The sequence below is a fragment of the Dipodomys spectabilis genome, unplaced genomic scaffold (genome assembly GCF_019054845.1).
Source record: "Dipodomys spectabilis isolate Male_0828 unplaced genomic scaffold, ASM1905484v1 ptg000327l, whole genome shotgun sequence".
In the NCBI taxonomy this organism is placed as follows: Eukaryota; Metazoa; Chordata; class Mammalia; order Rodentia; family Heteromyidae; genus Dipodomys; species Dipodomys spectabilis.
The window spans coordinates 1,927,509-1,953,105 of record NW_024871004.1 but is presented as its reverse complement, the minus strand read 5'-3'; the positions used below and the strand labels follow the sequence as shown (position 1 = coordinate 1,953,105).

At 37.6% G+C, this 25,597-nt stretch overlaps 1 protein-coding gene across 1 annotated transcript in view; it reads left to right on the top strand.

Annotated features, from left to right (window-relative positions):
* The window catches only part of LOC122128263 (anaphase-promoting complex subunit 4-like), a 55,733-nt gene that overhangs the window by 20,088 nt on the left and 10,048 nt on the right, over positions 1-25,597 (top strand). The window contains 15 exon segments of the mRNA XM_042702523.1: positions 488-562; positions 673-699; positions 798-842; positions 1,726-1,810; positions 2,456-2,553; positions 4,121-4,211; positions 5,979-6,065; positions 6,808-6,872; positions 7,978-8,079; positions 10,325-10,428; positions 10,694-10,706; positions 12,374-12,429; positions 14,395-14,441; positions 16,161-16,244; positions 24,415-24,471. Coding sequence (XP_042558457.1) covers positions 488-562; positions 673-699; positions 798-842; positions 1,726-1,810; positions 2,456-2,553; positions 4,121-4,211; positions 5,979-6,065; positions 6,808-6,872; positions 7,978-8,079; positions 10,325-10,428; positions 10,694-10,706; positions 12,374-12,429; positions 14,395-14,441; positions 16,161-16,244; positions 24,415-24,471 — 1,036 coding nt within the window.

The window sequence follows — 25,597 nt, the reverse complement described above, 5'->3', positions numbered from 1 at the left end:
TTCCCAGCCCAAGAAAACTGTTGAATAACAGTAGGTCCATTTGTTTTTACAAACAAAAGAAATTTCTGTTGTTATCATTTCTTATTTGTGATTATTAGACAGGTAAACTATCTGTGCCATATCTTTACTTTTTGTTGTTGTTGTTGGTTGTGGGGCTTCAACTCTGGGCCTGGGCTCTGTTCCTGAGCTCTTTAGCTCAAGGATAGCCCTCTACCACTTGAGCCACAGCACCACTTCTCATTTTCTGGTGGTTTATTGGAGATAAGAGTCTCACTGAGTTTCCTGCCCCAGCTTGCTTTGAACGGTGACACTCATGTTTCAGCCTCCTCCTGAGTAGCTAGGATTATAGGCATGAGCCATGAGCCAGGGTGTCTGGCATATGTTTACTTCTTAATGTTATGGAATGAGTCTTTAAAAAATATATTTTTAATAGAAAGAGAAGTAACTTATTACTGTTTGTGTAATGCCTGGTTCCCCTTCCTTTTAGTGTTCTAATATCCTTCTATAATGCTGAAGATGAGTCAAACATTCTCTTACCCAAGCTGCCCACATTACCAAAAAAGTATCAGAGTTGTATTTCTTTGGACTTAATCTTGCAGGTTAATCTGCTTTAAATATTGGTACATACTTCTCTCATGAGTATCATTTTACCTTTGTCTCTCTTTTCTCTCGTTATAGCAGCACCTCAAAAATATTTAGGTAAGATGTACTTTTTTGTTGTTTTCAAATAAAATAATGGTTTTTTTTAGTTGAAAGAACATGGTTGAAAGATGACTCAATTTATTTTTATATTGTAGTGAGGAGAATTCTGATGAAATTATTAAACGCTTGGGAGATGTCAGGTAAATCTAATTTAAATAAGTCTGATTTCTTTAAGTCACTTTTCATATTGGAGGAACATTTCCAAATTTTCAGGAGCAAATCTTTTGTTATGTTATCTCATTGTAGACACTCCGTGTCTTCAAATAATAGATGTCACCGTCTTGCTGTTTTTACTGTGTGCTCATTCTTTGTTTCATGTGTTAGCAGTAATGCAGTATACTTGTTTTTAATAAGTAAAAGGGGATAGTACTAGAATTTTTAAAATTTCAATTTTAATTATCCAAGTTCTTCATTGTGTCATATCCATAATAAAACTGTTTTGTTATTGGCTGTATGTGAATACAATTATTAGTATGTTATGTTACTATAAATGCTTAATGTTAGCTATAAGAAATATATATTGTTCTTCGGAAACAAAAGAAATGGCCTGCTGTGATTGAATATTGAGAGTTGCTGTGTTTGCTTAGTGTATCGGTTTTCCCCAAAGAGGAATTTTAGCACTCAGATTAGATGAAAGCAGTAACAATTGATATTTTGGCTAAAAAAACCACGGTCATCTAAAAGAGAGAAGAGGAACCAGCAGGAGGGAGAAAGGAAAAAGAGATGGTGAGGGAAGGTGAATATATATATGTATGACAATACCATCATGAAGCCCTCCAGAAACTTAGGAAGGGATAGATAGGGAGGAAGGATAGTTAAGAAAGAGTAATATAGATTAGGAGTAAATTTGATCAAAGTACATTATATTCATGTTGTAAATATCACAGTGTAACACTTTTGTACTATAAGTTCATGCTAATTATATTTTAAAGATAGTGTAGAAATAAAATCAACAAATATAAAAAACACCCACAATCATCTGTGTTGTTCACTGGTTCTCTGCTTGTTACATTTTTTTATTAGATTAAATATTCTTGTCCTTGGAGGAAGCTCTGGATTTATTCAGCTTTATGCTTATGGGATGTTCAAAATTGCTCGAGTCACAGGGGTGAGTTTTTCTTTTAGGTTTCCTGTATTATTTCTCTTAAAATATAGTGGCTAGTTTACTTATGGAATAAGAATAACATAGTAAGTTTTATTTTTATTTTTTCAGTTTCAATTTGTTTTTAAATAATTAGAGGATTTTTTAAGCTAAAATAATGATATTACTATAGAGATGAGAAACTTTTGGTGGAATTACTCATGCTTTTTCCTTTAATGAAAAGATTGATCTGATCCACTTGATTGTGATTTAACTGGAGCCTAATGAAAGCTATCGGAAGCCACTCTTTGTTGAGTACTGAGTCTCCTAATACTGCTAAATCAGTCTTCTCCAGAGCCTTTTTCATCTTGCTCTCACAATTCCCCAAGGTGTAGAAAATGTCATAGCCTTCAGGGAATTTGTTTGTTCATCAACCTTTGATGTGCAACTGTTGATGGGATTGGGATCAGAAGTTTTAATGTTTATAGGTCTTTGTGACTAGGAGGAGCCCTTTACCTGCTTTACCTACCTTTACCTGCTACATGAGTATCGCTGAAACCAGAAGTGTGTGTCACAGCTTTCTAAAGTTGTGTATAAATTGTTGCTTCCAGTATTACAAAGTGCACCCTACCAGTGATACCACATGTATGAGGGTGTGTGATTATTTTGCAGATTGCTGGCACTTGTCTTGCATTGTGTCTATCAAGTGATTTGAAATCATTATCAGTGGTCGCAGAGGTTTCCACTGGTGATGCTTCAAAGGTTTCATACTTTCAGCTATGTACTGGAATTTCATAATTGTAGAGATTAAGAATATGTTTTAGTTTTTCTGTTGTTTTTTAGGGGTGGTTGGTGCTGAGAGTTGACAGGACGTTCTAGCATGCTGTCTACCACTGAGCTGGGTCCCCACCTCTGTGGGTTTGTATCTATATCTCACTGTATTCTAATGGGCAGCAAAATAAAACATCTACGTGGAGTTTCTAAATTGTACATATTGAATGCTGTTGTAGTACTATTATTTTCCACATAAAAACAATGTTTTGATGATCATGGCCCTACAAATTGGTTCCTATAACAGAATTACTTGGTTTTGAGCATTTTCTTGGGACTCAGTTATTAGTAATAATAAGGGCTGATATTCATCATTTATTATATGCCAAGCCCTTAGTGCCTTAAACACAACAACATATGGATAGGAACTGTTATTATACCTGAAGAAAGTACAGGGCACATACAAAAGCTCATAATTGGAAAGTGATACTAGGCAGTCTGCATTCAGGTTCTGTGCCTTTTTTCTCCTTCTAATGAGAGGAAGGCTTGCTCTGTAATCCAGACTGGCCTAGAACTTTAGGTTCTCCTGCTTTAGCCTCCCAAGTGTTGGGATTACAGGTGTGCACCTAAACATGCTCTAAACATGCTTTTTGTGTAAAACATTTAAGTATTGGTGAGGGCTCTTTTATTGTGTGTATCATACATAATAAGATTAGGAAACTGTTTGGGCTCCTGTTATTTAGATTGTACCTTTGCTTTGCCAAGAAAACTTCCCCAGTGTTTCCTCTGAAAATCCTATATGTTTATCCTAAGAATGTGTAAATTTTCAAACAAAGTAGAACAAAAGGATAGAAGATGCGAGGACTGCTTAGTGTCTTCAATAGCATGCTGTTCAGTGTTCCAGAGCACCCTAGACATAGAATTCACAACAATGGTAGTACACATTTGTGTCTTAAGGCTGAGCAACTGTGATCACCAGGCTGTATTTGTGCTATAATATAGCAGCTCTTTTTTTTCTGTGAAATTTGTAAAAGTTTTTTTTTTTTTTGTCCTGGGGCTTGAACTCAGGGCTTGGGCACTGTCCCTGAGCTTCTTTTGCTCAAGGCTGACACTCTGCTACTTGAGCTACAGTGCCACTTTTGGCTTTTTCTGTTTATGTGGTACTGAGGAATCAAATCTAGGGCCTCATGCATGCTAGGCAAGCACTCTACAACTAAGCAACATTCCCAGCTAGTAATAGATTTTTTTTTTAATGACAACTTCTGTGTGATACAACTGGTAAGGGGTATTTTCTTTGTTTTTACCAGTAGTATTTTAATGCCTTTTGATGCCTTCCCTTGGTTCTGATGCCTCCAACTTGGTTATGTTTCAAAGGGGACAGAATTCTGATTTGGTCTTCCTGATACTGAGTTACATCTTTGCTCCTCTTTAAGTTAGAGGATGCACACGTGTGCGCATGCACATGTGTGTGTATGTGTGTGTGTGTGTGTGTGTGTGTGTGTTTTACAGGAACAATTTATCTTTAAAAAAGTAAATACATCTGATTATGACTCAATTTATTCTTGTTTTTCAGCTTGAAACCAATGTGCTCTACTCCTTCTTACATGAAGTAACTCGGATGGCCAGGAAGTTTATTCACATTTCAGCTCTGTTGCAGGTATTTATTCATCACTTGCTTTCTAGAAGTATTTACTGTAACCTTTATAATTTTATTTTTTAAAACTGAAGGCAGTTGGATTTCTATTCTGCTAATCTTACAATATTTATTAAAGCCAGAAAAAGTAATTTAATTAATCTACTCATCCAATCCTATCACCTCCAAATGAAAGGGAAAAAACAGTCAATCTTTTAAATGTTCCTGTTAATGTTACTTATACTTTATTGCAAATAAAATAGTCTTTTTATGATTTTAGCTTTTGATCATAAGAAAGATACCCCAAATTAGTAGATAATTTTGTAGGTTAGCAGTTTGGACTAAACTCAGCCAGAAAGTTGTGGTGATCTGTACCTGGTATGGCTCACGTCACCCAGCCTGATCATGCAAGCTGATATGTGTCCCTGGCTGAAGTGGCTTTGTCTCTGCCCTGCTTCCCTCATCTTCTAGCCAGCTAGTCCTGGGCTTTTTCTAGGATAGTGGCAGCAAAGGTTTCAAGAGTACACATTGAGGGCTGGGAATGTGTCTCAGTGGTAGAATGCTTGCCTCACATGCATGAAGCCCTGGGTTCGATTCCTCAGTACCATGTACACAAAAAAGGCTAGAACTAGAGCAGTGGCTTAAGTGGCAGAGTGATAGCCTTGAACAAAAGAAGCTCAGGGACAGTGCCCAGGCCAAGTTCAAGCTCAGGACAGGCAAAAAATTAAATAAATAAGAGTGTAAGTTGAACTGTGGTTGGTGGGACACTTCTATAATCCAGCAATTGGGAGGCTCAGGCAAGAATATTATAATATCAACTTGAGTTATATAGCAAGCTTGGGCTATATAACAAGATCCTGTCTCCCTCTCCCTCCCCTCAAAAAAAAGTACAAGTCAAGATGTATAAACAACTTGAAGGCCCTGGCCTCAGCAGTGTTTTTTCTGCTATGTTCAGTTAGAGCAAGTTATAGGGCAGCCAGGTGCAAGGTGAGGAGAATAAGTCAGGATAGAAGAACTGTAAAGAATTCAGGCCATTTTTTTCATTATTGTTCTACCACAGCCATTAATTTACTTGATGGCAAACATAACTAGGGGTCGAAATCTTTTAAGGGTCCTCTGACAGTTTAATAGTTGAACAAATGAACATTTTGACAGTGTAATAAAACACAGCTTAAATAATAAAATGTAAAAGATGTTTGTTTTACTAGGTACAGAAATGTTCTTTTGAAATGAAGGAAGGGGTAACACTGTGCAAAAAGAAATGTACTCATTACCTTTCTTATGTAACTGTAACCCCTCTGTAATTTACCTTTACAATAAAATTTAAGTATAAAAAAAGTTCCTTTTTAAAGTTCTAAGAATCATTGATTCTTTGGTAAAAATAGTTGTTACCAAATAGTTAGACCCTGGTGGCTTACACCTATAATCCTAGCTACTTAAGAGGCTCAGATCTTAGGATCATGGTTCAAGGCCAGCCCAGGCAGTAAAGTCTATGAGACTTTTAGTTCCATTTAACCACCAGAAAATAGGAGGTAGCACTGTGGTTCAAGGTGGTAAGGAGCTAGCCTTGAGCAAAAGAGCTCAGGGAAGTCCCCAGACCACAAGTTCAAGCCCCACAATTGGAAATAAAAAAAAAGAAGTTACCAAAGGTTAGCTATGGTCTTCTCTTTTCCTTTGGCTTAACTAAGTTAATTAGGGTGGTTGAAAGTAAGTTCTGGATTTTTTGTGACCTTAAGAAGCACATATTAGGTAGAATGTGGGTTTAAAATATTTTCTTCTTTTTGCTAATAGTATATAAATTTGTCACTGACATGTATGTGTGAAGCATGGCAAGAAATACTGATGCAGATGAATTCTCGTCTCACTAAGTTTGTGCAGGTAATGTAACTGACATTTCCTGTGGAAAGAGTTTAAAAGTCTATTTGCTTCATATGCTATATGAGAAAGGTCAGTTTAATTTATGAAATGTTAAGACCATAATTTCTTCAGACAGCTTGGCCTAACGACTATTTTCACAGAAAATATTTGCAAAAAGGAGTCTATAGTAGGTTTTGTTACTATAACAAAGTACCTGAACTTGGGTAATGTATACAGAAAAGAGGTTTTGTAGACTAGAAGTCCCAGATTGTGTGGCTCTGTTATTTTCTTCCTCTGGGAGATGGCATCTTGGCAGAGGGATCACTTTGTGACCCAGGAACCAGAAAGTAGAGAAGGGTGTTCTTGCTCTTTTAGAATAACTCACTCGGCAGGATCTAACCAGGTTCCTATGAGAACTACATTTTCTTCACATAGCAGCACCCCCAGTGACCTAACCACCTCCCAGTATGCCTTACCTCTTAAAGATTCCACTACCTCAGCAGCATCATAATACATGAACCGTTGGGGGACAAACCATATCAGATCCATAGCTGACTCTTCCACCATTGGAACAACTTAATGCAGTGGGTGGGCTTTGGGAATGAGGAAGCTATTGAAACAGCTGACTGGTTGTCTCCAGTCACTGAACCTCAGATATTTCCTGTATATAAGGGCTTGAGAGAAGACAGAGGAAAGAACAGTGAGTAGATGTACTTTATAAGCTGCAAAACATGTATCACATATTTCTTTTTATTTTATCTAGGAAAAGAACACAACCACATCAGTACAGGATGAATTTATGCACTTGCTGTTGTGGGGGAAGGCAAGGTAATAAACTCCTCCTTTTCCTCCCTTCTCCCCCGATTGGTTGTAGGGCTTGAACTCAGGGCCTATATGCTGTCCTTAAGATCTTTTCGCTCTACCACTTTGAGCCACATCCCTGTTTCCAGTTTTTTGAGTGGTTAACTGGAAATAAGACTCTCACAGGGACTTCTCTGTTTGGGCTGTCTTTTTTTCTGTCCTGGAGCCTGAACTCTGGGCCTAGGCTCTGTCCCTGAGCTCTTCAGCTCAAGGCTAGCACTCTACCACTTGAGCCACAGCGACACTTCAGGCCTTTTCTGCTTATGTAATGCTGAGGAATCCAACCCAGGGCCTCATGCACGCAAGGCAAGCACTCTACCACTGAGCCCAGCCCTGTCTGGGCTGTCTTTGAATCACAAACCTTAGATATCAACCTCCTGAGTAGCTAGGATTATAGGCATGAGCCACTGATGCCCTGTTTCACCTCTCTCTCCCCTTTTTAAATCAATTTATTTTAAAAGTAAATAAAAATGAATAATTCATTTGTCCAAATGAAATAGAAAATTCTGGTATAAAAAGAGTATTAGGAGTATAGATCTCCAGGTTTTTGGATACACCCTTTTGGGTTAATGTGATCATTTTGTACAGAAATTTTAGTTTTTATGTTGCCAAACTAAACTTTTTCTTTTTGGTATCTTAGAACTTTCCCCATCTTAAGAGCATGAAAAGGTTAATCTGTATTTACTTCTGGAATTATTTTTTATGGTTTTCATTTATTCCCTCCCGTGTTTCAGATGTGATTTCCATGGTGCTTTGTGGAAACCTCTGCCATCTTTTTCCTAAATGCTTAGATTGGTACAATATGGCTTAGTGAGCATTGCCCTTTGCCTTACTAAGCTAAGTCCTTTTTAATATGCAGTGTATCCTCATGTGTACTTAAGTGTGTTAGGGTTATGTTTTTGTTTATTTTTGTATACAAAAGAAAGTTGTATTTTTTTAAGAAAGCTGTATTTTTGTTGGGAGTAGTTTTACTTTGTTCCAAAATCTTGTTTTTTCTTTAAAATCTATGATTTTAAGCAATGTGTACAGATTTTAGATGGAGAAATGACTAAACCATCCTTTTTCATTGTAGTGTTGAACTTCAGCCCCTTTTGGTGAACCAGCTAACTGTAAAGGTGCTGTTAAAGTCATCATATTCCAGTATTCAGAAGTTGGTTATAAGTCATTTGCAGAGGTATAAAGATGATGGGCATTGCTTTGGTCTTTCTGAAAATTTACCTTTATTGTCTGGCATTTTCTTCTGGAATCTTTCCTAGCAGAATTTTTTTTTTTTTTTTGTCAGTCATGGGCCTTGAACTTTGGGCCTGGGCACTGTCCCTCAGCTCTTCAGCTCAAGGCGAGCGCTCTACCACTTGAGCTACAGTGCCACTACCCTGAAAATTTTTTAATAATAATTTTTAGTGAGATTAAGTGATTATATAAATGTAACAAATTTCATAGTACTGTAGGATAGTGATATTTTGTTAAAATCACAAACACATTTTAACCTTTGCAAGGCAAATTGTGATTATCTTGGTCTATAAAGTTTGTGAATTCTATAAGCTTTGACAATATTTCTTCTGCTTTGGGTGATAAATATATTTCTTTCCTTTTGCTTAGTGTTAGCTGTTCCCTCTTTCCCTCTCATTCCCTCCCTCCCTTGAGTTCTTTAGTTCATTTTCATCAATGTCCAGTGTAGCTGATGGGTTCCTCTGTTGTATTTTTTCACCTGTTTCCCTCTGATTCCATGCCCTCCTCCTAGCTTCCCTTAGATGTGTGCACATATATACCCTATATGAGGTCAAGAACATGGAGTCATTTAGAAATTATATGGCAGATTAAGTAGATGTCCTTTGTTTCTTGAGTCCTGTTTACTTTGTCGTATTTCCTTGTGTTTTGGATTTTAACATCCTCATATCAGGAAGAACATGTGCTATTTATCTCTCTGCTCTTGTCTTACATCACTCACACTGATTCATTTTAGTTCCATCCATTTCTCTGCATCTGGGTTGTTTCTATATCTTGGCTATTTATTGTGAATAGTGCCTAGCTGAAATTTTTGCATTGGCATTTGAAGGGGAATCTTGGCACACTCAAGTGTAAAGATTATTTCTGCTTCATGAAATAATTTTTCACTATCTTTTCACCAAGCAAGTCTCCCATCTGGATCCCCCCACTAAACTATAAGGTATATTTTGAAATAGATCGTATATTCCTTTTTTTGTTCCACAGAGAAAATTGAGTATGTTGTATATTTTATCTTGTAAAACATATTGTGTATTTTCAATTCAACACCCTAGAATTTTGTTCTGAGTCTCATTTTACCAGGATGAAACTGAATTAGTTATATGGATGGCCCAAAGATAGTACATGGCAGAGCCACGATTCCTTTTAGTGTTCCAGGTCTCGTGTTGTTCCTTTCCATAGCTGCTTGAGTGACAGTTTTACAAGCGGATGCTGAATGTTCAGTTTAAATTTGTATACAGCCCGTTATGTAATGCCTTCTGCACTGGTCTTTCTGTACTTTGTTCCACAAATGTCTGGTCTTTTTACTCTTCTTTTTCCTTTTCTTGCAATGCTCTGGGTCAAAACCAGGGTCTTGTATATGCTGGGCAAGCATTCTACTAGTGAGCTATATCCCCATCCCTGTAGAATGTGTATTCCTTAGTAAATCCAATAGAATACCTCTCACAGATGCTCCTGGTCCCTTCTTTTGGATCAGTCCCCATATTTTTTCACCAGTCCCCATATTAACTCATATTACACTTATACCCTTGTCCTATGCATTCCTCTCAAGGCATTTATGGCCATTGGGAAGATTACACTGTATGATCATGTGGTTGAGACCTGTCTCCCCTGTTATGCTGTAATTTCTGTGGTCACAAGGACCTGATTCTTGTCAGCTTTCTGTCCCTCGCATCTAGCACAATGTCTGACACAAAGTTGGATCTCAAAAACTATTTGTTTAGTATTGGGTAGATATGGGTGAACAAGATTGCCTACTGGCTGTCTTTAAAGTGCCAAGATTGGGGCTAAGGGGTAGCTTAGTGGTTGAGCACTTGCTAGCTTATGCAAGGCCCTAGCTTCATCCCTAGCATGGCCCCTCCCCCCAGATAGTGCCAGGACTGTGAAACACAATTTGTTCATATAAAATTTAATCGTATTGTCATGTATATTCATTTCAGTAGATGATAGCCAGATGATTGTGCTTATGTTTACAGAACTAGAGATACAATTTTTTTAATGGCAAGAAAATTAAATAGTTACCTTAAATTTTTATTTCTGAAAAATTGGAACTGTCTACCACTGCCTACCACCCTGACTAAGTAATGATACTATGTCTCCTGTGACTAAGTAATGATACTATGTCTCCTGTGACTAAGTAATGATACTATGTCTCCTGTGACTAAGTAATGATACTATGTCTCCTGTTGTGCTAGTGGCTCAGAGTCTTTATTGTATCATTTGAGTGAACTGAAAGGAATGGCTTCATGGAAGCAAAAATACAAACCCCTTGGACTGGATGCTATGGGAATTGAAGGCAGTGATTTAATATCTCGACAGAATATATTAGATATAGTTTACTTATTTAACAAGGACTATTTCTTTATATTTTTTATTTCCTTTTAGATGCTATTGATTGTGAATATTTACATTTGAAATTAATAAGAACCTTACACACATACCTGTAATCCCAGTGCTTGGTATGCTAAGGCAAAAGGATTGTAAGTTTATTTAATCATACAAAGAGTTTCAAGTCTACGAAATTTAACTTTGATTCAGTTTTTAATCTATTTATATTTGGCTAGTATGTCCAGTACAGTAAGATACAGTTTAGGAATACATTTTACTTTCTGTTGAGCTGTTTTTCTTTTCTTTCTTTCTTTTTTTTTTTTTTGGTGCCAGTCTCAGAACTTAAACTCAAGGCCTGAGTGCTATCCCTGAGCTTTTTTCTCAAGGCTAGCATTCTACCATTTGCTCCATTTCTGGCTTTTGGTGATTAGTTGGAGTTTATGAATCTCCTGGATTTTCCTGTCTGGGCTGTCTTTGAACTGCAGGCCTCAGATCTCAGCCACCTGAGTATCTAGGATGAGGCGTGAACCGCCAGCACCAAGCTTCTCAGACTCTCTTGTCATTCCTGGCTGTTGGCTCTTTGAGCTGTCTGCACTTGGCTTCTCCTGGGGAACTTTGTCACTCACCAGTATTCAGTACTTCTGAAACTAGTTTTAAGTTGTTCTTTACTCTTTATTTTTCTAAGTTTATAATACATATGCTTCCTCCTGTTCACTGTCATTATAATTGGGCTCTAGAAAGTGAAAGCTCCAGCACTTGCTCAGAAGACAAAGTGAGAGGAGAAATGACATTGCTTTTCCTGTGTTTTGGAATATTTTTGGAATTTACATTTGCTGAGAGCAAATATGATATACTAAGTTTTCTAGGATTACCTCTCACGATGAATAGAAAGTATTTAACTTCTTGATCCTCTTAAGTAGAAAAAATGTCACTACGAAGGGTTACAGATGGAGGAACAGAGCAGTGGGGGAGGGCTTTAGTGTGGTCTGGTTGTGTTAGGTAGGGGTGAAGGTATTAGTTAGGTAGAACACAGAGAAACTTTGTTTTTCACTGGTGCTGCAAGAGAATGTTAGTTACCTTACTTGATAACATAGGAGTGCTGCAATCTTTGATTTCCTAGTAGGGTGATTGATACTGATCTACCTCTCAGTGATATTATGAAACATAAAAAAAAATACTTGTACTGCTGGGAACGTAGCTCACTGGCACACTGTTGTCTAGTATGCACAGGCTCCCGGTTCAGGTCTTAGGACCTCAAGGAAAATCAGTACAGGTATTATTTGCTTACTGTAATTATCACATAGAAGTAAACTTAAAGAGTTTATAAAAATTGAACTCATCTCTGTATTCAGAAAGTTCACCAAAATGAAGATGAGTTTGATTTATAATACTTAACGTTTTTTCATTTGTGTCAAATCCAAGAGAATTCAATTTTTGAGACCTCATTTATTTATTGGACTAAAAAATCAGTTTCATAAAATGATGTCCAGTGGTATCAGACATTGTGACATAACATAAGTTTATAGTAGTAACTTCCTCTTGGAGTCAGTTTTTTTTTTTATTGATTAGTAATTTTTTAACAAAAAATAATGTGGGAAAATTTTTTCCTCACTTACTTGCAGAGTTAGGAAAAGAATTCATATGTCACAGAATGCTGGGAAAGATTCAGTTTTTTGGAAACACAGTTACAACCAGATAGGATCATTTATTTGCTTAATTTTTTGAAAGAATCGAGATGTGTTTTGTTTTTGATTGCCTTAATTTTAGGAATGTAATAATGTTTGGCTTGTAAAATCTGCTCTTCTAAGGGCTTAAATCCTGACAAGACAAAGAAGAACAGTAAGGTTTATTTTACTCTGTGACAGTTGAACAGTACTACATGAACTTTTTTTTTTCTGATTTGTTTATCTTTTTAGAATTATAGACATTAGTATAAAGAATTTCAAGGCATTTTTCTGGTGGCTTTATGTGGGTAAGTTAACTTTAACATTGTTGTTTTAACACTTTTGAAAACTGTGGAAATACATCTTAGATTTGAATTAGTCTGTTAAAATTTCAAATACTTATAAAATAGTATAATGAGCCTCCTTGTTTCCTTCTTTCACCCAGCTTCAACTGTTGTCCATCTATGGCAGTCCTATTTCACCTACTCCATGCTTCCCCCATAGAAGTATTAAAGCTAATTTGTAACACCTGTGCCCCTTACACTCACTAGTACAGTGATCCCTTACCTATCTTGGGAGTTAAGTTCCAGACACCCCCGTGATAGGTGAAAATCCCATGCTCTATTGTGGTTCACTTATTGCTCTGGAAAGTAACTATATGATAGGTGAGGGATCACTATTTCTGGTTTGTTTTGTTTTGTTTTTTAAACCTGGGATGCAATGAAGCTACAATACAGCGAGGGACAACTGTATTTCCTTAGGTTAAAATTGAGTGTTTGAGCCCTTGCTATATATTGGGCACGGGTATAAGATTTTCAAAAAGCCCTTCAGTAGCTTGTGTTACATTTTACACTCTGTTCTTCAGTCTCTGGAGCTGTGTGGTCCATGGTGGTAACCACTAACTAGCCTGTGGCTGTTGAATTGATTGAAATCATCTAAAATTACACATTTAGTTATGTAGTCAGGCTAGCCTCTTTGAAGTTCCTAGGAGTCACAGATAATCAGTGACAGCACAGAACTGGGACCATGCTATTACATTTTCATGGGCAGTGGTGCCCTTGCTAAGTGGTACACAGACTACTTTAGGACTTTCTTTGTAATGCCGTACTACGTCTTTGCCATTGGGTAGGCAGTTTAATTAACAAATACCTGTTGACTTCACATGAGATGGTTTGATCACCACTCTGAGATACTTGCATTTTTTTAGGCCCATTTATACTGCTATTTTTGTGAAGTATATTCTTTAAATAATGAAACAAACATTTCTCTCCAACATATGCAACATTTAGTTTTATGTCTCATATTTGTTAAAATTTAGAGTGAAATACAAGATAAATTCCTTTTGATATGCTAATACTGCAAAGTGTCCAGCTGTTCAGTTCTAATATTACAAAAGCAGACTTTATGCTTATCACTCTACTATAGTTACTTTTGTTTAAAACCTGAATGTGATCTTAAGTTACTTGAATTCTTGGTTGGATATTTTTGTTTGTTTCCTTTTTTTCAACTGTATGATTGATAGTTGGAATAGGGAACTGGAGTTTTTTCAGGCTAGCTTGTTGCAGATCTGAGTTTTAATTAGAATAAATTGCAATATTAAAAGTAGGACTTTAGAAATCCTTTCTCTGATGGGATTAGTGGTTTAGTTTTACTTATAATTATTGCGTGCTCTAACTAAGCATCAGCAGTAGAAGAGCAGTGAGTAACTGCTCAGTTCTTATCTCCAGAATGTGACACTGTTGTCACCCTGGCTTTGTCACTGACACGAGGTTATAACTTTGTTGTATTTTTTTGGTAAAATGTAATTTCCATGAAGGCATTTTTACTGCTCTGCCCCCAGCAGCATAATCAATAAGGTTTTGTTTGGGGTGAGGACCAACAATCCTGTATATATTTCAGATCCTGATTAAGTCAGATTTTAGTTCATCTTTAGTTTAATTGTTCAAAGAGAAAGTTTTTTGTAGTAAAAAGAAACTGTTCAAATGGAAAATTTAGTTCAGTAAACCTCATTTGGTATTTGAGGTATATCTGTAATAAAAATTACATTTCAAGATAATTTTTTTTAATTTAATTTTATTTTATTTGAGAACATACTGTACAGAGGGGTTACAATTACATGGGCAGGATAATGCACACATTTCTTACCAAGCATTGCAGCCTCCTCCTTTTTTTACCCTTCACCTCCCTTCCCACCCTCCCCCCTCCCCCCCACCCAATCAAACCCCCCCTCCCCCCCCAGTCGTTTAAGATAATTTTTAACTTTGTATTTCCAGCCATGTTGAGAATGACCGAAGACCATGTGCTTCCTGAGCTGAATAAGGTATGCACAGAAGTACGTATGGCCAGCCCTGTGTGTCAGCAGGTTCCATCTCAGTAGATTCAACCAACCACCAATGAAAAATATTCTGAAAATAATGCATCTGTTCCAAATATATGTACTTGTTTTTCTCTTTACTATTCCTTACACAATACAACAATAGTTATTTACATTGTATTAGGTGTTACAAGCACTCTAAATGGGATTTAAAGTGTACAGGAGGATGTGTTTTCTTATATAAAGATCTTGAGCACCTGTGGATTGTGTTATCTGTGGGGGTCTTAGAACCAATCTCTCAGATAACAGGGGACACCTGTGTAATTTCCTTACCTATTGTCCTGATTGAGCTCAGCCTTGCTCATGGTTTTGGTACTCTTACAGAGTTAGATAACAGGACGTTGGGCTTGTTATCTAAAGAAATTTGAGTGTTTGCATAATATTTTCATCTCGAGGAATACTGTTATGGATATTTGAATTTACAATTTTCATGTTTGAATGAGGTTTTATAATTCTTACAACATAGCATCCTTATACTCTTTAACTGCCTTAAGTCTTTTTATTATTGTGAAAATATTGTACAGAGGGGGTTACAATCACATGGGAAAGATAATGAGTACACTTCTTATCAAGCATTGTAGCCTCCTCCTTTGTTTCCCCTTCCCATCCCATCCTCCCCCTCCCCCCCCCCGCTCCCCCACTTAACCCTCCTCCCCCCCACCAAAGTTGTAAAGTTCGTTTTCGACATATGACTTGTACATCTCATTTTTTTTAGTTGGGGCCTGAACTCTGGGCCTGGGCGCTGTCCCTCAGCTCTTCAGCTCAAGGCTAGCGCTCTACCACTTGAGCCACAGTGCCACTTCCAGCTTTTTTTTTTGCTTATGTGGTGCTGAGGAATCGAACCCAGGGCCTCATGCATGCAACGCAAGCGCTCTACCACTGAGCCACCTTCCCAGCCCTTGTACATCTCATTGTTGCAATGGGTCCACCTGTATCCCTACTTAAATGATTTGTTTTTTCCCTTCCCCTCCACAAATTATAACAACATCAAATACAGTGATAGCAGGGGTTATTCCGTCGGGGGGGGGGGGGGGACATACAAATGAACAAAGAAATAATCTTGTAAATGTGATAGAAACAATCGCATGAAAGAAAAAACAAACATTTGAATACATATCTTAGGGTTCATTTCCCTAACATCAACTTATATGACCTTTTTGGCTTGACTCAGACATATACTAAGTATTGAAAACAAGGGAAACCATGGGACCTATGTTTCTTTGGGCCTGGCTTTCTTCACTTAATATAATTTTTTTCCAAGACTTTCCATTTCCTAACAAATGGGGCAATGTCATTCTTTCTGATGGAGGCATAGAATTCCATTGTGTATATATACCACATTTTCTTGATCCACTCCATCTACTAAGGGGCATCTGGGTTGGTTCTATATCTTATGCCTTAAGTCTTAAACGCATTTTTATTTTCCTTGAAATATAAGTACTTAAATGTTGTACCTAAGTTGAAGCCTGGAAATGAGCAGTTTCTTTCTGTGAGGATGTGGAAAGAAGCATTCCCTGAAAGTGAGCTTAGAGAACAGCCAGCCTCCTCCTTGCTCCCCACAGCCCACTCACCTGCACCCAGGCCCAAACTGTGGATTCAGGCAAATTATTGGGAAGCTTACTTTTTACCTTGATTTGTTTTCTTTTTGCCCCTTTTTGTTAATAGATGACTCAGAAAGATATCACATTTGTTACTGAATTTCTTACTGAACATTTCTATGAGGAAAGAAATGGCTATTTTTACAATTAAGTCACTTTGAAAATAATCACAGCAAAGATGGTTCATGGTTAAAAAGTAATTAGCAAGTTCCGGGAAGATGGCGGAGGAGAAGCTGGAAACTGAACAAGCTCTTGCATAGAAAACAGTTTCATAGTTCCAGTGAACAGTCCCAAGCCAGAGAATCACACCAAGTGTGCCATCACAGGACAGAGAGTTAGTCAAGAGAGGGGAAGCCAAGCAGACACATCTGAGCGTCTGCCAGCAGCTGCTGCTGCGGCGGCAGGGTCGCAGCGGCGACCACAGCTGCGGCCATACCTGAGCGCTCACACAGAGAGTCCGGGACGAAGGAGCCAGACGCAGCGGGCGAGCGGATTCTACTCAACACCAGCAAGAACCGACAAGGAGCGGACAACTTCATCCTGCACTTTGCAGACCAGAGACGACCCAGGATCCGAGACTCGGCGTGAGTAGCCCCACTTCCTCACTCCTTCCCAGGGAGCAGAGGAGGGAAGGCCACCCCCCCCCCAGCACCGGTGATCTCCATCTTGGATACCGACAAAGCTCGGAGGAGCGGCTAGCTCCAGCTCAGGCCTTGGAATTAAACGAGTCATTTAGCAGGTCACAAGAACTTAACGGCGAAGTGACCTCACAGACTCAGTTCCATCCAGGGAAAAGTCACCCAGCTCAGGCGCCAGCCATTGGAGTGGCTCTCCTCACCGGGTAACCAGAGCCAGAGGCTGCCCCTCCCTCTAGCAGCCTCCACAATCAATTGAAAAACAGAAACCCTGAGAATGGCTCCAGGCTGGGTGCTGTGAGTTTTTTTCACAAAATAGCCCCAGGGAAAAGCTACTGTTTGTTGAAAGGCCTCAACTCTACCCAGAACCTAGCCTCATCACTGCATCCCCCTCTTTTGTGATTCTCAAAACAGATCACCCTCCCAGTAAACTAACCTGGGAGGGGGAATCTCAAAATCTTGGGTAAAGCAGAGCATTTTTCTGCCTGTTCCAACAAACTGACTTAAGAAACCAGTCAAGCCACAGGACCTCAAGCTGACCAGAGACTCCAGCCACACTCTGGTTACAGACAAAAGGGAGATACAGGACTCTTCCCACCCCTCCCCCCCCAAAAAAAAAAAATCAAAGACCTTTTTTTTTTTTTTTTTTCTTCTTCTTCTTTTCTTTTTTTCTTTTTTTTTGTTTTGTTTTTTTTCTTCGTTTTTTGTTACCTTATATATATAAAAAATTTTTTTTTGCTTTTCTAAAACTTTTATTAATCTTTAATTTTTGCCTCTTCTGAAAAAATAATTGTTTTCCATTAACTTTTTTTTTTTTTCTTTTCTCCTCTTATAATTTTTATTTTAGGAATACGTGAATGTGTGTTTTCCTTTCTTTTCTTGTCTTCTTTCTCTTTTTCTTTCATTCTTAATTATCTTTTTGTTTTTTGTCTAGCTCTACTGAACTTCTGATCTTTTCTTCTCACTTTCCTATCCTTTCCATCTTTTCCTCTTTGTTCTTCTTTATGTGACTTAACTCTTGTCCTGCACATCCTCAGATAAACCCATAGTTAACCAGTAGACCCTACCCCCCATTGTGTACACACTTAACCCACAAACTTATTACTCAATTCAAAACCTCTGAGACTTAAATTCATTAATAGCAGTACTACCTCTTTATACCTATATAATATTTTAAGCATTATTTTAAAGTTTTCCACATCTCCTCTATGTCCCTCCCTTTCTCTCAACATATTCATATTCCTCTATAAATAGATGGTCTTTTAATCTCTAAAATAACATTAATTTTTACGTTTCTATTTTTTTTTCTGGTCTCTTTTCATTCCCCTTTGCCTTTCTTCTTTTTCTCTCTCTCTCTACTTGCATCCTACCCAACCTATGTCCTGCACTGTGATTAGGACATAGTTAACTCTCCCTGTGCCTCCCCACACCAATCTATTCCTATTTTTTACCCACATCTCTCCCTAACCCTAATAATTTCTGGTTTTCCAAATTCTTCTCTGTGGTTCGAAGTCCTTTAACATATAGTTGTTTGATGTCGAATAGATGTATCTGTTGAACTAGATTGTATCTGTAGACTATTGACTGTACAAATGCAAACTTTGGTTGATGGTTGCCTTAAGATAGTGTTCTAGCACAAAACTGGTGCTATCTTCATCTCAAATGGGCAGAGTAAGCCGGAAAAACACAACAAAAATTGCAAATTCGGGTATCTCAATTCCCAATCTTGATAATCAGGGGTTAGAACAGATAATGAATAATCCAGAGGAGAGTTCCCAAACAGCTCTACAAACACTGCTGGCAAACATGATAAATGAAAAGTTTGACAATGTACAAAGGACTCTGTATGAGCGTGACAGGGAGAGAGAGGAGGCATCCCAGAAGTTTATACAGGAATATCATAAGCGTGAGGAAGCTACTCAAAAACTGATACAGGATTTGCGTGAACAACTTGAGAATACTCAAAGAGAAAGGGAGGAATGGCGTGAGCAGGCTGAGAATACTCAAAGAGATCTGCAGGAATCCCACAAACGGGAGGAAGCTAATCAAAGAGTAATACAAGAATTGAGAGACCAGGTAGAGAACACACAAAGATCACTAAAGGCATTCATGGAATCCATTAACAAAGAGCTGAAGGAAGTCAGGGAGACCACAAAGGGAATGCTGAATGGAACCCAACAGAAGGAATGGGAGCCCAAAGAAACCATAACCAATCAACTAAGTGATTTGAGGACAAACACTGAACACCAAATTAAGGAAGTAAAGAAATTCATACAAGACCTAAAACAGAGCTTCAACAAAGAACTTGAAGCCATCAAAGCTGACCAACTAGAAGGAAAAGATATAAAAAACAAAGTAGAGAGTCTTGACAGCAGGTTAGACCATGCAGAAGATCGAATCTCAGGGATTGAAGACAGCCTAGATATTATAGAGAAAGAACATACAACCATCCAAGACAAGTCCAAGAAATATGATAGATCTATCCAACACCTGGAAGACACCATCAGAAGGCCTAATCTAAGGATAATGGGTGTAGAGGAGCACCTAGAAACAGAAGTTAATGGTCTAGGAAATTTGTTTAACAGGATCCTAGCAGAGAACTTCCCAAACTTGCAAAAAGATAGGCCTGTCCAGATACAAGAAGCCTTTAGAACCCCAAATAGACCAGACCAGAATAGGACATCCCACCGCCACATTATAATCCACACAGGATCAACTCAGAACAAGGAAAAGATCCTTAAAGCTGTCAGAGAGAAAAGGGTAATCACTTATAAAGGGAAACCAATTAGAATCACCTCAGATTTCTCAGCAGAGACAATCAAAGCAAGAAGAGCCTGGAACGATGTATGCCATGCCCTAAAAACAAACAACTATCAACCAAGAATACTGTACCCAGCTAAACTCTCCTTCATAACCGAAGGCCAAATAAAAACCTTCCATAGCAAAGAAAAATTGAAACAATACATCTCCACCAAACGAGCCCTACAAAAGATTCTTAAAGATGTCCTACACATAGAAAACCAACAAGACCGCAATAAAGGCCAAGAAACTGCACCCAAACTGAGAATCCAAGAACCATAGGAAGAACCCAGTTTTCGCAGCCCCCAAAAAGGTAGATAACATGGCAGGAACTCCCAAATACCTCTCAGTCCTATCTCTTAATGTTAACGGACTGAACTCTCCAATTAAGCGACATAGACTGTCTAGTTGGATTAAAAAACAAGACCCTTCTATCTGCTGCCTGCAGGAATCACATCTTGCCCGTAAAAACAAACACATTTTCAATGTTAAAGGCTGGAACAAAATCTACCAAGCAAACAGACCCATAAACAGGCGGGTGTTGCAATCCTAATATCAGATAAAATAGACTTCAAATTAAAATTCGTGAAAAGAGATAAAGAAGGTCACTACATACTAATTAAAGGATCTCTCCTTCAGGAGGATATTACAATTCTAAATATCTATTCACCAAACAATGGAGCACCCAAATTTATCAAAGAAACACTACTTTCCCTCAAATCCCATATAGATCCAAAGACATTAATTGTTGGGGATTTTAACACACCACTCTCCCCACTAGATAGATCAACTCGGCAAAAACTCAACAGAGAAACCACAGATCTAAACAGCTGCATAGATCAACCAGACTTAACAGACATTTACCGAACATTTCACCCAGCAGCATCAGAATACACGTTTTTCTCAGTAGCACATGGAACGTTTTCTAAAATAGACCACATTTTAGGCCACAAAGCAAACTTGTCTAAATTCAGAAACATTGAAGTTATACCTTGCATTCTCTCTGACCACAAGGGAATAAAATTAGAACTCAACACCAAAAGCCACCAAAGAAAGTCCGGTATCACCTGGAGGCTGAACAACACACTGCTGAATCATGAGTGGGTCATGGAAGAGATTAGAAAGGAAATTCAAATGTTCATGCTATTCAACAAAAATGAACACACAAATTACCAGCTCCTCTGGGACACAGCAAAGGCAGTACTCAGAGGCAAGTTTATAGCTCTGAGCTCCTACATCAACAAATTGGAGAGATCTGAAACTAGCAATTTAATGACGCACCTAAACCTCCTTGAAAAAGAGCAGCAAGATAAACCCCAATCCAGTAGACGGAAAGAAATAATCAAAATTAAATCAGAATTAAATGAATTAGAATCCAAAAAAACTATAGAAAGAATCAACAAAACAAAGAGTTGGTTCTTCGAAAAACTTAACAAAATTGACAGACCCTTAGCAAATCTTATCAGAAAAAGAAGAGAACACACCCAAATTAATAAACTCAGAGATGAGAATGGAAACATCACCACGGAAACAACCAAGATTCAGAACATTATAAGGGAATACTTCTCAAAACTGTATGCTAATAAGTTTGAGAACGTGACAGAAATGGACCTCTTCCTAGCAAATATTGACATGCCAAAACTAAACCAAGATGAGTTAAACTATCTTAACAGGCCCATATCAAGCATTGAAATAGAAACAGCAATAAGAGACCTCCCAGCTAAGAAAAGTCCAGGACCAGATGGTTTTACAGCGGAATTTTACAAGGCCTTCAAAGCAGAGCTCACACCAATTCTCCTCCAACTCTTCAATGAAATTGAAAGAGAAAGCTCACTACCGAACACATTCTATGAAGCCATCATAACCCTCATCCCAAAACCAGGCAGGGACTCATCAAAGAAAGAGAACTATAAACCCATTTCTTTGATGAACATTGATGCAAAACTTCTCAACAAAATTTTGGCCAACCGACTTCAACAATTCATCCAAAAAATCATACACCCCGATCAAACAGGATTCATTTCAGGGATGCAAAGCTGGTTCAATATACGCAAATCAATTAATATTATTCATCACATCAACAGGAGCAAGAATAAGAACCACATGGTTATCTCAATAGACGCAGAAAAAGCATTCGACAAGATCCAACACCCCTTTATGATGAAGGTTTTGGAAAAATTAGGAATCCATGGAACATTCCTCAGTACAATAAAGGCTGTATATGACAAAACTACAGCCAGCATTATACTCAATGGTGAAAAACTAAAGCCATTTCCTCTTAACTCAGGAACAAGACAAGGATGCCCACTCTCTCCACTTCTCTTCAATCTAGTGTTAGAATGCCTAGCTACAGCAATAAGACAAGATGCAGACATAAAGGGGATCCAAATAGGGAAAGAAGAAATAAAACTCTCCCTCTTTGCAGATGACATGATCTTGTATTTAAAGAATCCCATAGACTCCACTCCCAAATTACTGAAGCTGATTCAAAACTTTGGCAAAGTAGCAGGTTATAAAATTAACCCCCAAAAATCAATGGCTTTTCTCTATGCCAACAATGAGAAAAGTGTGGCTGAAATTAGGAAAGCAACTCCATTTGTAATAGCCCCACAAAAAATAAAATACCTAGGAATTAACTAAAGAAGTGAAGGACCTCTATGATGAAAACTTTAAAATCTTGAAAAAGGAAATCAACACAGAACTTAAAAAATGGCAAAACCTCCCATGCTCCTGGATTGGAAAGATTAACATCGTGAAAATGGCAATACTTCCCAAGGCTATCTACAAATTCAACGCAATACCTATCAAAATTCCAACCTCATTCTTCAAGGAAATAGAAGAGGCAATCCAAAAATTCATATGGAACAATAAAAGACCCCGAATAGCAAAAACGCTCCTCAACGGAAAGAACACTGCTGGAGGAATATCAGTACCAAATTTCAAACTCTACTATAAAGCCATAGTAATCAAAACAGCTTGGTATTGGCATAAGAACAGACCTCAGGACCAATGGAATAGAATTGAAAACCCAGAAATGAACCTACAGACCTATAGCCATCTAATCTTCAATAAGGGAGCTAAAACAATAGAATGGAAGACAGACAGCCTCTTCAGTAAATGGTGCTGGCAAAACTGGTTAACTACATGTAGAAAACTAAAGCTAGATCCTTATATATCACCCTGCACCAGAATCAACTCCAAATGGATCAAAGACCTCGAAGTCAAAGCAGACACTCTGAAAACATTACAGGATGGAATAGGAGAAACCCTGGGTCTCCTCGGCTCAGGCCGAAATTTTCTGAATAGAGACCCGGAAACACAACAAATCAAAGAAAGGTTGGACAAATGGGATTGTATAAGGTTGCAGAGCTTCTGCAGGGCAAATGACATAGCTAGCAAGATCAATAGAAAGCCCACGGATTGGGAGATCTTTACTAGCCATACAACGGACAAGGGTCTCATATCTAAAATATACTTGGAACTCAAAAAATTAAACCACCCAACAACAAATCCTCAAAGAAACAACTGCCCAATAAGTAAGTGGGCGAAAGACCTAAAGAGAAACTTCTCTGAAGAAGAAAGAAGGATGGCCAATAGACACATGAAGAAATGTTCAGCATCCCTAGCCATAAAAGAAATGCAAATCAAAACAACATTGAGATATCACCTCACTCCAGTTAGAACAGCAAAAATCAAGAACTCTAACAACAACAGATGCTGGAGGGGATGTGGACAGAAGGGAACCTTACTTCATTGTTGGTGGGAATGTAAACTTGTTCAACCACTTTGGAAAGCAGTATGGAGGTTCCTCAAAAGACTCCATATAGAGCTCCCCAATGACCCAGCAATCCCACTTTTGGGCATTTACCCAAATGACCACAAACAAGGCCACACTAAAGCTACTTGCACAACTATGTTTATTGCAGCATTATTTACCATAGCTAAGATATGGAACCAACCCAGATGCCCCTCAGTAGATGAATGGATCAAGAAGATGTGGTATATATACACAATGGAATTCTATGCCTCCATCAGAAAGAATGACATTTCCCCATTTGTTAGGAAATGGAAAGGCTTGGAAAAAATTATATTAAGTGAAGTAAGCCAGGCCCAAAGAAACATAGGTCCCATGGTTTCCCTTATTTGCAATATCTAGTATAGGTATGAGTCAAGCGGAAAAAGTCAGAGAATGTGATGTTAGGAAAACGAACCCTCAAATATGTATTTAATGTTTTTGTTTCATTCATGCATGTGTTTCTAACGCATTTATAATATTATTTCTTTGCTGCTTTGTATGTCCCTCCCCCACAGTGTAACCCCCGCTTTCACTATATTTGATGTCAGTATAACATGTGGAGGAGACGGGGACAAACAAGTCGTTTAAGGATTCAGATGGACCTGTTGCAACAATGAGAAGTACAAAATGTCATGTCAAAACCAGCTTTACAATGTCGGTGGGGGGGAGGGAGGGGGGATATGATTGGTTGGGGGGGAGGGGGGTGAGGTTGGGAAGGGAGGTGAAGGGTAAACAAAGGAGGAGGCTGCAATGCTTGGTAAGAAATGTATGCATTTTCCTGCCCATGTAATTGTAACCCCTCTGTACAGTATGTTTTCAAATAAAATAAAATAAAATAAAATTAAAAAAAAAAAAAAGATAATAACTTTAAAAAAAAAAGTAATTAGCAATTACTTTTATAAAAAGACTAATTTTAAAAAGACTAAACATAAAGTCTATAAGTAGACTTCTGTTTGTATGTACTTACAATCTGCAAAAAACTAAATGCTATGGATAGCTGTTTTATAAAATACATATTGAGTTTGTTAATTTTAAGATTATTTTCTTAATATTTTGAGCTTTTAGAAATAAACTATGTTTGTTCTTTCTAGGCTCCAGACTTTTATAATCAAAAAAGAAAATACTTTAATGTTGAAAAAGTTGGTCAGGTATGGGCTTTCTATTGAACTTGGTTTGATTTTTAAGAACGAATTTTAAGACTTTGTACTGTTAATTCATATTATCTAAATTTTATGGAAAATAATATAATGCCAGTATAACTGGCATTGTTGTGTATTTTCTCAGCTGTCTTTGATGTCCAGCTTAATAGAAGACAGCTAATTTTAATGTCTACCTATGTGTTTATTCTGTTTTAATATGCTAATTTGCTTAATGTATATAAGGAAAATCTAACTTCAAGCAGGTGTGTGTCCTTGGAAAGGAGAAAGTACTGAACTAGTTTTGTCCTTTAACTGAGGATATTCTTTAATATTATACAAAATCCTTCCAAGTGTTGGTCTCTTGGAAGTTTTTAATGTGGAATCTAAAATTGGGTTAGTAGACACTTCATACTCAGTTTCATTAAAAATCTCTCCATCTTCCTTGCACTTTGAAAGGCACTTTTACTCATGCTTGTTTTCATAGCATCATAACTTGGTCTTTTTAGAAATATTGGTTCTGTGGCTTTTACAGATCTTTTTAAGTACTGATGCCTTCCATTATACATTATAAATATCAGGTGACTTCAGTCTACTCTAATCAGTCTTTAGTTACTGTGAAGCTGTCAGGCACTCAGTAACAGATGCAGGTGCCAACATTTTGAGTTTTGCTTAAAAGTTGCTTTTTTTTTTGAGACAGGGTCTTGCTCTATAGGCCTTAAACTTGTGATATTCCTGCCTCATCCTCTTCTAAGTGCTGGAATTATAGGCCGTTAGAACCAAGTTTAGCTGAAATGTTATTTGCAATAAATATTTTAGGTTGTTTTGTTCAAAGTCACTTTATTTTCAAGAAAATACCTGCCAAAAGTAAGAGTTTGAGGGGGTAGAGGGATGGATGAGTATGCATGTTCAAAGGGGTAACATTGACCAAGACATATTTGTCCATAAGCTGAACAATGGCAACTCCTTGTGCATCTATTTAATAAAATAAATAAAAAATTTTAAATTAAAAAATACCTCGCAAACATCTAAGTATGAAGAATCAGTTTGTCCCCTAGTCTTTTGTTTCCAAGTAAAAATGGAATGTCATTTTTAAAATTATTTATTTATTTATTATTGTGAAAATACTGTACAGAGG